The 17,933-nt window shown below is 46.5% G+C and overlaps 1 protein-coding gene across 3 annotated transcripts in view; it reads right to left on the reverse strand.

The window, feature by feature from the left end:
- NHEJ1 (non-homologous end joining factor 1) overlaps positions 1–17,933 on the reverse strand; it is an 83,282-nt gene continuing 65,349 nt past the window's right edge. For all 3 annotated transcript variants that reach the window (XM_055345505.1, XM_055345504.1, XM_055345506.1), the window contains exons 6-8: positions 1,638–1,755; positions 947–1,065; positions 1–520 (exon numbers count right to left, since the gene is read on the reverse strand). In XM_055345505.1, the coding sequence (XP_055201480.1) occupies positions 446–520; positions 947–1,065; positions 1,638–1,755 (312 nt within the window). In that variant the 3' untranslated portion in view covers positions 1–445. The remainder of the gene's footprint in view (positions 521–946; positions 1,066–1,637; positions 1,756–17,933) is intronic.

Here is a 17,933-nt window from a genome sequence, read left to right on the forward strand (position 1 = left end):
TCGAAAGCAGAGGATTTTTTATTCCAGGCTTAAAAGAGAAGTGCGTCTCTGAGGAGCACCTGGGACTGGCAAGGGACTCTTGAGAAAGGTATATGAGGCTTCCTGAGCATGTGTGCGTTTTGGCTGACTTGCCCTCTGTACCTAAAGTCCATGGGAGGATCCTGGGTCTGGAGAACCTCCAACAAAAGAGAGGAAGGTATGGGGTTCTCAGAAGCTGGCTTCCACTTGGATAGGGAAGGTCAATGCCCAATGGGTGTGAGCCAAGATTCCCTGGGTTAACAGGACCCATGCCTGTGCACATGAACTCCTGCTATTTCACCCTTGGAGCGGGGACTCTGACTATATAACACTGTCTCGGAGATACTGCTGCTATGGGAGCTCCTTTCAAGGTGCCACGAGGAAACCATTCTCCAAGTCCGTCCTCAGCAGTTGAGACAGTGACAGGTTAACTGAAGAGCCCCCTTAGCTTCTTCCTCTTCACTTTTGACAGCTGAGGCCTCTGCCTAGAGCCTGAAGTACCCTAGAAAGAAAAGGAACCCAAATTAATAGAGGTTTTGAACAGATCCACATAAGTCAGGAGGGACCTTCTTGCTCCTGTGGCTCTGGTTGGGATGAGTGGCTGAAACAGGTGTTTTGAAGTCTATGTCAGGCAACGAATGTGATAGAGGACTCTATGCCATGCGTACAGCCCTTCTACCCTGAGGAACAACCTCACAGACCATCCCTGGAAGTGGGATAAGGCAGAAAAGGAGTCAAGGTCCTTCACTCAGTACAGGAATTGCAGAGAGGAAATACCAAGGTAAGACATGAAAGACCATGACTCCCCATCTATAAATGTGTAATCTGATGGCCTGGTTACAAATATCCTCCAATATTGTTCAGGCAGCATCAACTAGGTGACAACTCCAAGGATCTCTGGCTCTCAGGCTACAGATACATGACTCACTGTGGACTCTTTCTCAGGCACTGGGAGGGATGGTGCCGAAGAGATCAGCTCTTCTGGCTGGTTCACAAGTTGGTTTTCAGCTCCTGGTGGGGAGGCACTGCTTGATGGCTGAAGGTCCTCTGAAATCAGAAAGACCAAGGGAAGACTGTGATAAATGCCTTCTTCTTACCAAGGAGGCATTAGCATTTACCAAGCATTCTGACTGAGGCCAGGGTTTAGTATTAATATATAAACAGACAGAAGTAGCCACAAATCCAACTTCCAGCTCATCCTCAGCAAGCCCTGTTTCTACTCTGAAGGTTCTCCAGGCCCACTTTAACTACATAGGATAAGAGTTTCTTTGATGTCAACAGACGTCTCCTACCAGGTCTCAGGTAGAGAGATGAATCTTTCTCCTGGTCCTCTCACTAATTCTCCTAAGCACCAAGACCAGTTCCAACAGAAGTTTCTGCAATGAGGGAAATGTTTTGCATCTGTGCTGTCAGACTTGGTAGCCGCCGGCCACATGTGGCTACTGAGCATTTCAGACGTGGCTACAGCAAATGAGGAGAGGTATTTTTCATTTTGTTTCATTTGTATTTAATTTAAATTTAGATAGTCGCAAGAGGCTAGAGCTACCATTTTGGATGGTGTACAACCTTACACCTTAACTCTACACCCAGGGAAACCAAATATCCCTGGAGCTACTTACCGGTGCCCAGATGCTCCTGTCTCACTTGGATCTCTTGTCTGGTGACTGCCATATACAGACTCTGTAAATTTGTGACAAAGAGTCTTCCGTTGCCTACACTGCATGCCTCTGGTCGTTTCTACAGGAGAGAAGAGATGCAGTCACTGGTTATCCTGTATTGCCAGATAAAAGGAGTTTGATATCCCACTGGAAGGACTGGCATCAGCCCCAAAAGAATTTATATGGAGGGGGGTGCTTGGGTGGTTCAGTCAGTTAAGCATCTGCCTTGAGCTCAGGTCATGATCCTGGGGATCGAGTCCCACATCGGGCTCCCCGCCAGGGAGCCTGCTTCTCCCTCTGCCTATGTCTCTACCTCCCTCTCTGTGTCTCTCATGAATAAATAAATAAAAATAAAAAATAAAAGAGGAAGGTTCCTGAGCAAGGTGATGATGGGAAGAAAGTTGAGAAATATTTCCATCATCACACTCTATTCACCTGTTTCCTTTGCTGTGAATGAACCGCGGTTTTACAACCACAGGAAAATGCTTTGCCTAGTTCGGGTTTTGTACACTTGGCTTAACAGACTCAGAGTGATGGCGGAAGGCAGAGCAAAGTGCAGTAAAAATGAGTTGAAGGCGTATGGTATCCAGGGGTCCCCAAACTGGCTGCGCTTTATGGTCTTAGAAAGGACCCAGAATTACTTCACCTGTGCGCGCACATCATCATGGCTCCAAGCTAGCAGGTCTCCGAGGAGGCTAGCCAAGCTAGCAGGTCTCCGGGGAGGCCATGCCAGTAGCTCACAGGGCACCAACCCAAGAATCCTGGACCGACCTGCATCTCGCCTCAAGGGCACTTGCTCTGTGCTATAAAGGCATTCATTTCTGAAGACTCTCCGTGGGAGAAGGACGGAGGCGAGAAAGCAGGAGAAGCAGTGTGCTGCACTGCACCAGTCACGATTATCTCCCCCTGAGTATGATGGTGGCTGAAATACTTGCAGATTCCCAGGAAATGTAGCATCCATTTGTACTCCACCCTGACCTTCTGTAAGGACTGTATCAGGTTTGGACTTTCACTGGAAACCACAGATAATGAATCAGGAGACTTGAGTCAGAACGCGGTTGCTCCTGGCCAGCAATCACAGCAGAGATAAAAGAGCCCGGAGGAGCAAACTGGAAATGAAGGCAAACTCTCAGGCCGTGCACCATTCCTTCCCATGCCCATGCTCCTCAGTGTCAGCTCCTCCAAGTCCTGTCCTCTTGCAGCTCCACCTACGTCCCCTACAGCCTGAGAGCCCTGACAGTGGAGAGGCCAACAGCTGGTCTCCTTCCTTATCTCTCATGTCTCCAGGACCTCACTTCAGATTGCTCAAGAAACGTGGCCTGCCTCTCGTAGGCTTCTCCACACGCAGCTTGGTGGGCACGGTGCTCTCTGTACAAATAGGTGAGGCAAAATCTCAGCAGTCCCAGGTCACCCCTTGCTGCCCTTTCCATGGAACCAAATAGACTCCTACGTCTTCTAGGGCGATCTTTAGCCAGCTCCTGTACTGAGTCTCAAAATGAAGGGGCAGAAATGAGAGGCCACGAAAGCCAGTGCCGTCCTGAGCCTAAGTCCAAAGACAGAACCTATATCCTGGGCCTTCCTCTGTCCTTCCCTGTCTCCGAGAGATCTGGTCCTGCAGTTGTTGTCAAAAGTTATCCCACCTGAGTACTCTCAGAAAAGTACTAGAAACAGAATATTGGGAGGTGCCTGGGTGGTTCAGTTGGCTAAGTGTCTGCCTTTGCCTTGGGTCATGATCTCAGGGTTCTGGGATCGAGTCCCTGCATTGGGCTCCCTGCTCAGTGGGAAGCCTGCTTCTCCCTCTCCCTCTGCTCCTACCCCAGGCTCATGCTCTCTCTCTCTCTTTCTCTCTCAAATAAACAAACAAACAAACAAACAAATAAATAAATAAATAAATAAAATCTTTTTTAAAAAAGAAGGAAAGAACATTGGTACATTTGCTGCATATTTACTGTGTGCTAGACACTGTCCTAAGCATTTAAATGTATTCACCCATTTGGTCTTATTCCCTGTTTCCCTGGCACCTGGACTGTCGTAGGGGCTCTATAACTACCCGTGAATGAATGAACATGGTAGGCACTAGTATGATCCCATTTTACTGAGGTGGCTCCAACTAGATAGCAGTGGAGCAGGATCAGAATCCAGACAGGGTGGCCTCAGGGCTGACACATATAATGACTCCCCTATTCACCTCTCTACACGGCAGAGTTTTAGTCAAAAGGGCCAGACAGCCTTTCCCAGGGTCACATACACCTGCGCCTACATTGCTGATGGCTCGCCTCAGTTGTCATCCAGCTCAGGACTAAGCCCTGGCAGGTGACAGCAAAGAAGTGAACAGAGAATCTGGAGGTTCTCCCTGAGAAGCTGGCCCTACCTGGAACCCTCAGGGGCTGAGGCCCTCCCTCAATCCCAGTCATTCCCATCATCACTGATTCCCTAGGCGTGATCCTCACGAGATGCAAGGCAAAGGAAGCAGAAAGGCCCCTGGGCCTGGGAGGGAGGAACACTGGCTTCCTGTGCTGGGAGCTGGGGCAGGCGGCCGAGATCAAAGGCCGGTCAGGCCTAAGAAAAGCAAACAGCAGTGCCCCCTGCCATAAGTACGAAGGAGCCAGGAGCAAGGTGTACCAGCCGCAAAGCGGGTCACTGCCCAGAGCGGGGAGGGCAGAGGAGACAGGTCGGTCTACTGTGGAATGCGTTCATCTGATTAACCCAGAATCAATTCTACGCAGCAAAAGGCTATTGAGATCCTGCTGTGAGTTAGGCACTCCGGGAGAGATGCAGGCTTCCCTCTCTCCTCAGAACGGGACTGAGTTAGTTACAGGTTAAGTAAGACAGAGTCCCTGCCTCCAAGAGTTTAAGTTCAAGTGCGTGGAACGGGCAGATTTAGGGTTTTTTTCCAAGCGTTGTGCTGTCACAGAGTTATAAAGAAAAGGTAATAACCCAGAGAAGAAGAAAGGGAGGAATTCTGATGGTCCTGCAAAAAGCCTGGGGGGAAGAAGGGGGGACCAAGGGGAGGAGGTATCCGTCTAGCCTTGCAAAGTCCCACCGGGAATGTGGAGAAGTATTTGAAGCACAAAGGTGTGAAAAGACGGGATATGTTGATGTACCTTGTGGGAAATAAGACCAGAAGGCTAAATTCATACCCTCCAGGTTGCTAAGGGCTTGGTTTTCTGAACTAAGGCCATGCCCCTGGGAGTTTCCTTTTGTTTCACCAAGTGGCTTTCTCTACTACACCTGAGCTTGCCAAGGTTTGCTGGGCTCCAAATGAATACTGAATCCAGGGTGAGGGGTCAGAAGCATCCTCTGGGTTTGCCTTTGTAGACTGCCTGCTCCGTTTTGAACCTCTTCACTAACTGAACTGCTAGACTCTGACCCTCCAGGGGACACAGAGCTACACTGCTTTCCCATTTCCAGTTCACTGGGACTCTGGCCCCTGCTGTCTGGCCATCTCAGGAACTCTAGGAAAATCAAAGCTACAGAAATCCTATAGGGCATTTTATTTCTCGTCCTTTTCCCTACTGCAGCCCACATCGGTTCCTAGTGCCCAAACTCCCCTCTTTAGCGGAGATGTGTGTGTTACTCCCATCGCCGCTGGAAGGTCTCAGACTCACTTCCAGTGGTCCAGGAATCCAAGACTCCCTCCTGTTCTCTGACCCCAGCAGGATCTGCTGGAGAGATCCAATTGTCGCTTTCCATTAGGAAGTGGCTAATGAGTGGCTCAGTTGGTTAAGCATCTGCCTTCAGCTCAGGTCATGATCTCGGGGTCCTGAGATAGAGCCCTGAGTTGAGCTCCCTGCTCAGGGGAGCCTGCTTTTCCCTCTCCCTCTGCCCCTCCAGCCCCTGCTAGAGTTCTCTCAAATAAATAAATAAAATCTTGAAAGAAAGAAAGAAAGAAAGAAAGAAAGAAAGAAAGAAAGAAAGAAAGAAAGAAAGAAAAGAAAGTCAGATTTCCCACCCTACTCTCCATCCTTTCTTTCCCTGAGGCTGTTTCAGGAAAGAAACCTTTAGAATCCTGAGTAAGGAAAGGCTGGACCCTGACATACTGCTCACCCTACCAATGTGGGCCCAAGGCCCAGGAGACAGGTGTAGGGGACAGAAGAGAGAGTGGAAGCACGCCAACTGGAACTCCCCAGCATCAGCCTTGAGCAGGTCTTCTGGACTAGCACTAGCCCCAGAAGCCGGGTGCAACTCTCAATCATCATAGTAGCACACCCTTCAGGGCAGGGCCCCCAACACACAACTTCCTGAGGGTAGGAGTTCCTCTCTTCCCTCTTAACTCGCAACTTGGTAAACTATGCCAGTAGCTCTCACAAACTCCCTGCCCTAAACAGCTCAAGCCTCCCTTTAGGAAATCATGGACATTTTCATCACCAGCTCCGTTTAGAGTTAAGGGCACATTGGAAACTTCTTCTAACGTCTCACATTGCCAAAGGGTTACCAAGATAAATAGAGAAGAACAACAACAAAAAAATGGTTTAGGATGAGGACTCTACTGGGAAAGACTCTACCAACAGAACTCCTCCCCAGCGCTCCTCTTCACCCTCAATCCATTCACCCAACAAATATTTACTAACCATCTACAGTGTTTAGGATGATTGAGATGCGAGGGATATAACAGATTGAACAAGAGATAAAAAAGAAAAAAAATCCCCTGCCCTCTTGAAGTCTACATTCTGGGGGGGGGGGCGGTCAAAAACAAACACATAGCTAGTTAAAACATACACATACATGCTATCAGATGGTGACAGCACCACAGGGAAAAATACATCGGCACAGGCACTATAAGATAAGGACTGGAATGTGTTACAATTCTGAATAGAGGCCAAAGAAGGCCTCGCTGACAGGGTAATGTTCTTAAAAGACCCAAACAGAAGTGAGAGAATGATCCACATGGCTATCTGGGTCAAGGGACCAGATTCCCAGTGTGCCTGGGTCCAGCCCTGGCTCACGCCTGTTGCTGTTTATTAATAGAGGTCTCTTTCTCTCTTATTAGGTCCCAGTTAGCACAATCAGTTAGATGGTCACCCAGTATCGGAGGATGAGCAAGGCAGGTTGGTGCATTCATGTCTGTGTGTTTATTTGAAAACGCGAGTTAATGTAGCATGTTAGCTTGTTCCGTGAGATGGGAAGCCATTAGAGCTTCTAGGGGAGTGAAATGATCTGATTTACATTTTAAAAGCATCATTCTGAGTGTTGAAGGACAAGAGACCAAGTGGGCAAATTTGCTAGAAGTCTGCTAGGGTGACCAGGTGGAAGGTGGTGGGAGCCTGGGCCTGAGTGGCAGCAAGGGAGGTGGCGTGAAGTGACCAGATTCTGGGTATATCTGAAGGCATGGCCGGCAAGATTTGCTGATGGAGTGAGGTGTATCATTCAAGTGGAGTCAAGGATCACTCCACTCCAGGGCAGAAGGTAGATGTCACAGGGGAATGACCCAGAAACCTAAAATAAATCCCTAGACCAAAGAAAACCTGAAATGACCCCTAGGTCCATAGCACAGACCCAGCTTTAGTAGCAAAAGGGTGAGAGCAGAAGGAAAGATGAACCCAACGCCCAGGGGAAGTATCACAGTTTAAAAAGAGAAAGCCACAAGTGGCTTCTCACTCAAAGAGGAAGCAGCAAGATTATCCAGGGATTAGGAAAAAAATTCTTCGAAGAAAAAAGAGAAGTTGAAACAAGCTTTAAGGGCTGGCTTGAGAACCCAAAGACCCAAATTTGTACCTTAGGTCTACCTGCTAGTGGGAACACTTTGGGCAGTTATTACACTTGTCAAGGTCTGCTTCTTGAGAGAGAATGGAGGGATGGATAGATGGACAGGGGTGGGGTGGGGTGGGGGAGGGTGCTGAGACAAACAATATCTGTATCAGGGTTCATGAAAGGATTAAATGAGAGAGTAGAGTAAGTACCCAGAAATATCTGTCCTTTTCCTTTGTAAGGCAAACTGAGACTTTTCTTGCCTGGCCCCGGCCCAGTGCCAAGGAGGCTCAAGAAAAGCCTTAATGCTATAGTGCATACAAAAAAACCCAGGTCTGACCCAAATATTAACCCTTCCCTGCTACAGCCCGAAGCATATGTTCTTCCAACAATTCAGTGACTAGTCAACGCCCAGAGCAGGGACACACGGTCATGGGAACCCTAGCTGGTAACCCACCAATAGCTCCCTGTCCACCATCAACACACGGGGCCCCACCTGAGACTCTGGTAAGGACCAAGGCTGCCTGGCTTGGTCCTAGCTTTGGATCCTTGCTTTGCCACTCAGTCCAGAAAAACGAGGCTGCCTACCAGTGCTTACTTTCGTGAGACACTGGAAAGGGCCACACATGCAAAAATGTAAAGGTCGCCTGCTCAGTATATATTATGTCTCCTCATCTCCCCCAAACCTGCCCTGTTGCTTCTCAAAGATCTCCTTTGCTCTCCCAGAGTTCAAGACACTCCTCCTGCAGAGGTCAAGGTCCCAGGTCTCACACTCACTCCCCCTTATACTCTTTCTGGTGGGGTGGGTACCATAGTGGAGAGTGAAGCTAACCTCTCCACAAGCAGCCTGCTCCCCCCAAAAATCTCCAGCAAAAGCATTCCACGTAGCCCAACTTGTCCAACAATGCTTCAGCCAGGAGCCCCTTCTCACCACCACTTCCTGGCCCCAAGTGTGCCTTGTGCAAGAGACTATGCCATTTCCATTCCCAAACCACACACACTCAACAAAGGCTCTTTGGAAAGAAGAAAAACATGAGCTGCAGACACATCATGCACACTGTGAAGAGATAAATGTGTTTTTATGGGATTAATCTCAGCATTTCTTCAGAGTCTGAGAGAAAAAAATGTTACTAGGACAGAGGAAAGAGACAGGGCGGTGATGTCCGGGTGTCCCAGAGACCACCAGCTCCCTCTCCCTCCTCCTCACTTCAATTATTTCATAGCGGCTCGGTTCTCCAAGGAGCTCTTTCAGAGCTTCAGGCAAGATCCAGCCTCTGTCTTGGGCCTCACAGAACAGCCCTGAGTCTCTCAGCCCGCTGATTGCAAATCTCGCTGATTTGGGAGAGCACACGGTACCCTAAGCGCCCAAGGCACGCTGCCCTTGAGATGGCACGCCAAGACCAGACAGCTGAGGCTGCTCCTGTGTTTGGTCTGCTTTAGCTTTGTTTGGGTCTGGGCCACGCCAGGCCTTACCCTGACCACTCCGGCAGCCGCCGTTGACCTGGCGGTGCGGCTAACCCGGCCCAGCTCTCCCTGCAGCCCCGAGCTCCCCCTGAGGCCCTGAGCCCCCACCCACTCAGCGCCCAGCTCTGCGTGGGAGAGGACACAAAAGGCCTGAACGGAATCATGTGTTTGGGAGTCTGCACATCCAGTCCAATCCACCTGGCCCCTCCTCACGTTAAAACAAGGTGGGGGAATGGCTGCATACATCCATTCATACATTCAGGCCTGCAGGTATGAGATCTCAAGTTGCTAAATCACTTTCTTTGTGGCCTGCCCTTCTTATGGGATCATTTCGCTGCCTTTCTCTCTCTCTCTCTCTCTTTCTCTCTCGGTGCTGGAAATGCAATGGAGATAAGATATGTGCACAGTTCAAAACAGTTTGAGATAAAGTCCAGTTCTACTTATGTCATTCAGATTTTTCTGTTTCCACTTTGAGGCCCAGCTAGCTCCCTGGGCTGTACAGTCAGAAGAGATGAGAGATGAGGGGCCGCCTGGGTGCCTCAGTCTGTTAAGTGTCTGCCTGCAGCTCAGGTCATGATCTCAAGGTCCTGGGATCGAGCCCCGCATGGGGCTCCCTGCTCAGTGGGGAATCTGCCTCTCCTTCTTCCTCTGCTGCTCCCCCCACAAGTGCTGTCTCTCTCTCTCTCTCTGTCAAATAAAAATAAAATCTTTGAAAAAAGAAGAAGAAGAAGGAGGAGGAGGAGGAGGAGGAGGAGGAGGAGGAGGAGGAGGAATAAGAGATGGGAAGAGAGACCATGAGAGAGATGTCCAAACACATGGCCTGAATAGTATCAGTAAGATTACCATTCTGGGATGCTTCTGGTGTACCAGGTATGAGGCTAAGCATTTTAATGCGTTATCTCAATTAATCTCCATAGTAACCCTGTCAATGAGGCACTAAAATCATTCTCATCTTATATATGAGAAAACAAAGGCTCAGAGAGGTTAAGTAACCCAGCCAAGGTCACAGCTAGAAAGTGGTAGGATGCTGAAGTAGAAGACCCAGGAGGCTGAAGCCCAGAACATACACTTTTACCACCATGCTATAATACCTCTTAGAGTTACCCAGGGAGATGGGCATTCTCCCTTCTGCCCCCGCCTCCCACTTCCCCAGAAGGACGCTGGTCCTTGTTCTGAGGCCTAGTATTAGAAGCTAGCCCTCACCTGCTTCTTAAATCCCCAAATGGCCCAAGAGGCTGAGAGAGGAAAAGACAAAGGCCCTCCAGAGAAGGAAAGCCTTACTCAAGCCTTAGGGTGTCCTCCAATGGTACTAGAAAATCAGCAAAAGGAGTCTCTTGGTACAGGGAGGCTCTAGACTCTAAATCTCCTTTTAAAATAAGTACAGCCCCTCAAAGTCATAGCAGGAAGGCCCCTCAGCTCTGCCCCCAAAAGAAAAATAATGGTAAAGGGAGTGGAAGTGGAAGTGGGGGCAGGGGCCGCTGTGCTCATAAGAGCCCTTTGTGGTGGCTGCCTCTGAAAGGGGGTTTTGCTAGACAAGGTGGAACTTCTCAAGGTGACAAGCAAATGGTACAGCCTAAGCTGTGACCCTTTGCTCACTCCATAGCCACCCCTCCCCTCTGCAGGGCTGAGCCTAAACTGTCCCTGAGGCCCCACCCAGCCCCAGCACAAACCGTGGCTTTCTAGTCTGGAGAGCGCCTAACAAGCAGCAAAGGGGCTGGGGGACCAGAGTGGTTTCCTGGGGGGGAGGAATCCTTGGAGCCCCTCAGAAACTGCAGCAGCAGCTCCTACTCCTGCTCCAAGAACAAGCAGCTCCTGTCCGTTCTGGCTCAGGGAGGGGCTCTGACCAGCCCGTCTGGGAGACAACCAGTCTGAACGATGGTCAAGCACCCCTCCCGAGTCCAGCCACCTCACCATCCTCTTCCCAAATGGAGATGAAACCGTGTGGCAAAAATCAGGAAGAAAAAAATGTGTTAGGTTTAATAACAACAAAAATCACAGCTATGAGGCAGGCACCTGGCTCTGAAGGCTCTGGATCCCTGTCCCAGGCCACAAGCACTGTTCAGGAGTACAGATTTCTTTTCCTTTCTTTTTTTTTTTTTTTCCGGTTTGAGGGGAGAAGGACAGTCAGTTGGGTCTAGAGGGCACAGAGGTGATTTAGAGGATCTGCTAGTATTCTCTGTAGGACCTCTACCACTAAAGGGATTCTCTTTCACTCCAGATTACACGCTTGACAGCTGGGAACACAGCCCATGGTGGCTGTCATCTCACGGGGCTCCCTGCCCTCCCCGCTCCCCCGCCTGTTGCCTGCTCCCTGTAGGGTGACACAGTGTCCTGTCCACCCTGCGAAATTTTACTCTGTAGGGTGATGCATTGCCTCCCCATACACACACCCACGGACACACACACACACCATAAGGGCCTGACCTTCATGACCTTAGGTAGGTAAGAGTTTAATAGGACACAAATCACAAAAGAAAAGACTGATGAATTGGACTACACCAGAATTAGGAACTTCTGCTCATCAACAGAACACCACTAAAAGCAAAAACAGCTACAGAATGGGAGAAAGTACCCATAATACACATAACCAACAAAGGACTCATTTCCAGAATAGAAGAATATGTGAAAAAACTCTTAAAAATCAATACGAAAAAGACAAAATCATCCAAGAGAAAATTGACAAAGGCTTGGTCAAATCTAAATGACCAATAATTACATGAAAAAGTATAGGACCTCATTAGTTTTTAGGGAAATTAAAACCACAACAGGGCACTGCTACATATTTACCATAATGGCCAAAAGGGAAGGGGCAGGTGATACAAGTGTTGTGTGGTACAAGGAGAACTCTAAGATGCTAGTTGTGTGAGTACAAACTGATATAGTCGCTTTGGAAGACTGTTTGGCAGGATCTATTAAATCCAGTGTATAACTATGAAGCAACCCTTCCAGTTCTATGTATATATCCAATGCAAATGGATAAAGGAATTGTGGTATGATCTTACAATGAAATATTATCCAGAAATGAAAATTAACAAAGCACTGCTGACCACAACATGGATAAACCTCGTGAACATTTTGTTGAGTGAAAGAAGTCAGACACACAAAGGGGTATATACCGTATCATACCATTTACATGAAGTTCAAAACCGGCAAACATAATCTATCATATTAGAAATCAGGATAGTGGTTATCCTGTGGAGGGGGTGTGTACTGAGCACTGGAAACTTTCTAGTTCTTGATCGGGTACTGATTATATGGCCATGTGCACTTTGTAATAATTCTTCAAGCTATACGCTTATGACATGGGCACTTTTCTATATACATCTTACACTTCAATTTAAAACATTTATTAATAAAAGATAACCCACCATGAAAAGCAATTTGGCAGTTCCTCAAAAAGCTAAATGTAAAGTTACTATATGACCTAGCAATTGCACTGCTAGGTCTCTACCAAAGAGAACTGAAAACATATGTTCATACAAAAACTTATGCACGAATGTTCACAGCAGCATTATTCATAATAACCCTAAAGTGGAAACAATGCAAGTGTTCGTCAACTGATGAATGGATAAACAAAATGTGCTATACCCAAAATGATGGCATATTATTCTGCCATAAAAAGGAATGAGGTACTGATACCTGCTTCAGAGGATGAATCTTGAAAACATAATGCTAAGTGAAAGAAGCCAGACACAAAAGACCACATCTTGTATAATTCTATTTGTATAAAATATTCAGAATAGGCAAATCCACATAGAGACAAAGTAGATTAGCGGTTTCCTAGAGCTGGGGGGTAGGAGGAAATAAGGAATGACTGCAGATCAGTACAGAGATTCTTTTTTTAGGGTGATGAAAAGGTTCTGGAATTAAAATAGTAGCCATGGCTGCACAGCCTTGTGAATATTGTAAAACCAGCGAATTGCACATTTCTGGTAAATGTTACGGTAGAAGAATTATAACTCAATTTTTAAAAAGGATTCTTAAGAAAGATAAAGTCTCTGCTCTCCCCCTATCTGCTTCCCATTTTCCCACTCTGTTTCCTCTTTCAGGAATAGACTCTCAGGCTCCCAACAGGCCTGGACAACATTTAAAGGACTTTAACACAGTGTAGCAGATTCTTGTCCAGTGACTGAGTGACTGGAGTTAACACAGAACGGAGACAGAGCACGGGATCCAGAGCCACGCAGCCCTGTCTCTGAAAGTAAGCCTGTCATTTACATATTTGTTTTATTATCTTAGCTAAGTGAGTTAATCTCTTTTTTGAAAATTTCTTTTTTATTTTTATTTTTTTTACATTAGAGAGACAGGGGGAGAGGGAGAGGAAATCTGAAGCAGATCCGCACTGAGCACAGAGCCCGACGCAGGGCTCGATCCCATGACCAAGAGGTCATGACCTGATCTGAAATCAAGAGACTGACTGAGCCATTGAGGCACCTCTGACTTAATCTCCTTGAGCCTCAATTTTCTCTCTACAAAACAGGTAAAATAATTCCTATCCATGAAGGTTGTTGTGAGAAGTGTTACATGAGATCACATGTGTAATGTATTAATCCCATTCCCTTGAGCATTCTAAGCAATCTCTACTCCTTGAAGGCAACCAGAAGCACTTTAATCCGGCTGTATGATACAGGCTCTAGAGTCAAAAATGCTTCTGCTCAAATTCCCAAATCCATCACTTTATCTTGCTAAGCCTTTGTTTCTCCAATGGTACTTTGGGAATAATTATAGAATTATCATGAGGATTAGATGAGCTAATACATGGGAGGTGCTTGCTATGCTGCCTGGCACATAGAAAGCACTCAGCAAATATTAATGATTAATCGAATGATTAACTCAATCATTCAACAAAACTGATGACCATGCCACATAGTGTGCTGTATCCTGAGGCTGAGATGGAGCTCGCTGCCTTCAAGAAGCTCATAGTCTGGTTGAGGATTCAGACGCATAAACAAATAATTGTTCTTCATGGCCAGCCACACACTGGAGCCTTTGATTCCCAGTCAATAATGCTAGGTCTAAGGCATTATAAAACAAAGCTGGATATGTAAGGAATGGTGTGGGGTGGGGGCCGTGGTGAACACACTAACCATGAATCAACAGTAGACTCTCCTTTTTTTCTATAAATAGCCTCCAAGAATCTAGATAAATAGGCATGCAGACTTCCTCCTCGGCATGACTTCTAGCTGGCCAGGGGTTTAAGGGCATCTCCTTATATATATATATCTAGCCCTCACTGCCTTCAAAGCTGGTGCCTCCTCACCTTTCAGAACTCAGTTTAAATAAACCCACTTCTTTGGGCCCCCAACCATATCATCTTAAGTATTTGTCCTTGCAGAAGTCTATTATTTTCCCTCAAAACAATTTCAGTAATTTTCAACTGTTTCTTTGTTTACTCATTTCCTATCTCCTCGACCAGGCTGTCAGTTCCTAGAGTTCAGGTGCATTCTACAAATACTTAGTGCCTACAATATGCCAGGCTCGGAGGTATGTGCTGGGCATTTGCCTTGGGGGCACAGACGTGGCCCTGTGGAGTCTACAGTCTATATTCACTGCAGAGCTTCAGAGCTTTGCAATGGAAGTGTACCCCAATCCTGGCTGAGGACCTTATTTTGACTAATTAGCCCAGTTAGATATGGGCCCTTAACTGCCAGTCCCTCACTGAGTCTAAAAATCAAGAGGCTGGAACTCTTGGTTCTTTGTCCTTTTACAGTCCTAGAAAAAAAAATTGCCATAACCCAGTAGAGTTTAAGTTAGCGCACACAGCATAGCCTGGAGTCATTTCTGGCTCTTTCTTTATAAAGCTATTCCTATCAGCTTGTAAGAGCAAAAACTATTGGTATCAGGCAAAGGATGTACTGACTGGGATAGGGGGTAAGAAGGGCGCTGGTGGTAGGGAGATGAGAGGAATAAATAGACCTGGAGGTTGTGAGCCCTGGGTACTTTTGAAATTCAATGCCCTGAGATTTTCTGATGGCAGCTTCCCACAGTCTGAGCTCTATCGTTGAGCACTGAGCCTGACCATCCCAAAGGCTGTTTCCTGCTAAAGCCAGCCTGAGGTCTAAGGATGCTGAATTAGACTCTAGTAAATATTCAGCTCCAAGTTCTCTGGGAATAGGTGAAGGGAACACTGTTTTCCAGGACTGGGACTGGGAGATAATAAGATTCAAAGGATTACTGAAAAAGCCGCTTTAAATTCTTTATTAAATAAACAAAGGAGTACACACACACACACACACACACACACACAAATACATACACACACATACAGAATAAATCCTTGCTTAATAGCAGGAGATAATTCCCGAAAGCAGGATCAAGGAAAAAAATCTCAGGCCACAGAAACAAATACACTTATTCACTTACATAGCACTTTCCCTTGAGCCAGATTATTCTAGGTCCAAAGAAATAAATGAATGATTGTGGGTTCAGGGAAATATGTTCAGTTCTATGACACGGGTCTATGCCCATCCTGCCCTGAAAGAACAGCAGAAAAGCAGGGAGGAGTTTTTGTCTTTGTCAGAGATTTTCCCCAAACTCTCTGCTCTTAACCTGTGCTGGAGGCAAACAGAAGCAATGCCATGTGGTTGATATGAAGGTGGCACTGGGGGAGGGGGAAAGATAGGTCCATTAATTCAGAACAGCATATTGAGTTGAAAATAGGAGAGAGATTTACAGGAACCAGCCAACCACCAGCCCCCAGCCCAAATCACTGCTGCCAGAGCTATTAGAGTTAGTGGTGTGACAGCAGGAAAGCTAGCAAGGAGAAAGTGTCATGTAGGGAATGTATGATATTGTCCCAGGAAAATGAGAAGCTCTGAAAATCTCTGCACTCAAATTCCTAACTCAGCCCCAGGTGAGAAGAATGCCTGTCCTCAGTGTTAATGTCCTTTGCCCTTCTTTGAGCAGATAGTTAAGTATCATGTTGTATCCTGGCACAATGACTGCATATCTTGGATGAATATGTTGAGCACATCTATGACAGATTGAACATGGAACCTATAATTAGGAGAAAAATGCATGTGGAAAGGGTGGCTCTCCCAAGGATCCATGATCCTGGGGGAGGGGAGGTAGAGGAGAATTTTTTTCACTCAGCATTAAAATTTTACTATTATTCCAATTACAAACCGTGTTTCCTTGCCATACTAACATGATGCCACTTAAACTACCAGTAGATCTCTTTCTGGATTCATGATGATCTATCCACATTCTACTGGTTTCTCTGATGATCAACAGCACATTTTTTTTAACAGCACATTTTTTAAAAAATATTTTGTTTATTTGAGAGAGAGAGAGAGAGAGAGAGTACACAGAAGGGGAAGGAGAAGTAGACTCTGTACTGAACAGGGAGCCTGATATGGGGCTCTATCCTAGGACCCTGAGATCATGACCTGAGCTGAAGGCAGACGCTTAACTGACTGAGTCACTCAAGCACTCTGCACATTTTTTAAAAAGACTTTAAGTAATCTCTATACCCAACATGGGGCTTGAATTCACAACCCAGAGATCAAGAGTTGCATGCTCCACCGACTGAGCTGGCCAGGTGTTCCCACAGCACATATTTCCTAGATAGATGGCACAGCATGACTGTGCAAGAAAACTGTTCTCTGTATCAAATACAAATGGCTTCAAAGCAAATTAAGGTGGCTTGCTCAGTTAAGCTCCCTTCTTTGGAAGTGTGTCCTAGTCACCCACAGTGCCCCATGAAAGGGCAAGATGAGGGGATCTTATCTGTATTACGTGATCACATCCCCTAGACTCAGCTAATTAGACCAAGGTGGACACCTGACCCAAGAGAACTCAATCCCTAGACCAATCAGATTCTATCAGGAATGTGACTCAAAAGCCACCCAGCATGGGTCCTTAGCCTTTTTTGTGTGCCATCGTCTCCTACACAGTCAAGTGAAGGTTGAGGACTCTTTTTAAAAACATTACAATAAGGGATCCCTGGGTGGCGCAGCGGTTTGGCGCCTGCCTTTGGCCCAGGGCGTGATCCTGGAGACCCGGGATCAAATCCCACGTCAGGCTCCCGGTGCATGGAGCCTGCTTCTCCCTCTGCCTGTGTCTCTGCCTCTCTCTCTCTCCCTGTGTGACTATCATAAATAAAACAAAAACAAAAACAAAAAAAAACACATTACAATAAAACATATAAAATTACAAAGAAAACCAATTCATTAAAATACTGCTATTCAAATATTTTTAAATGAGTGATATAATAACATAATGCTTCTTTATTAATACATTAAACTAGAAGATTTAGCAGTGGGTCTAATAACTCATAATTTCAAACAGTGATGAACATAAACTATATTTCATGATATCTGTAGCAACTATAAAATGATATAAAAATATCTATGATTTTGGGGATCCCCAAAATCGGTGGTTCAGCGGTTTGGCGCCTGCCTTCAGCCCAGGGCATGATCCTTAAGTCCCAGGATCGAGTCCCACATCAGGCTCCCTGCATGGAGCCTGCTTCTCCCTCTGCCTGTATCTCTGTCTCTCTCTCTCTGTCTCTCATGAATAAACAAATAAAATCTTTTAAAAAATAAAAGAAAATTAAAAATTTAAAAAAATCTATGATTTCTATTGGTGACAGAAATCATAGATGCTGCTAATGCAGTAGTGGATCTTGCTTATATTTATAATAGAAGCAAATGCTGAATTTTATTTTATTTTATTTTTTTATATTTATGATAGGCACACACAGAGAGAGAGAGAGGCAGAGACACAGGCAGAGGGAGAAGCAGGCTCCATGCACCGGGAGCCTGACGTGGGATTCGATCCAGGGTCTCCAGGATCGCGCCCTGGGCCAAAGGCAGGCGCCAAACCGCTGCACCACCCAGGGATCCCCAAATGCTGAATTTTAGTTACAAGATACTGAAGATAAGGTTGCAATCCCCCCCATCCAACTCATGAATCCCTGAATTCTTTTGTTTTTTAAGATTTATTTATTTATTTGAGAGAGCGAGTGAGCAAGAGCAGGGGGAGAGGCAGAGGAAGAAGAAGAAGCAGACTCCAAGCTGAGCAGGGAGCATGAGAAAGGGCTGGATCCCAGGACCCTGAGATCATGACTTGATCTGAAGTCAGATGCCTAACCGACTGAGCCAT

This window comes from Nyctereutes procyonoides, unplaced genomic scaffold, assembly GCF_905146905.1.
Source record: "Nyctereutes procyonoides isolate TBG_1078 unplaced genomic scaffold, NYPRO_anot_genome, whole genome shotgun sequence".
Lineage (NCBI taxonomy): Eukaryota > Metazoa > Chordata > Mammalia > Carnivora > Canidae > Nyctereutes > Nyctereutes procyonoides.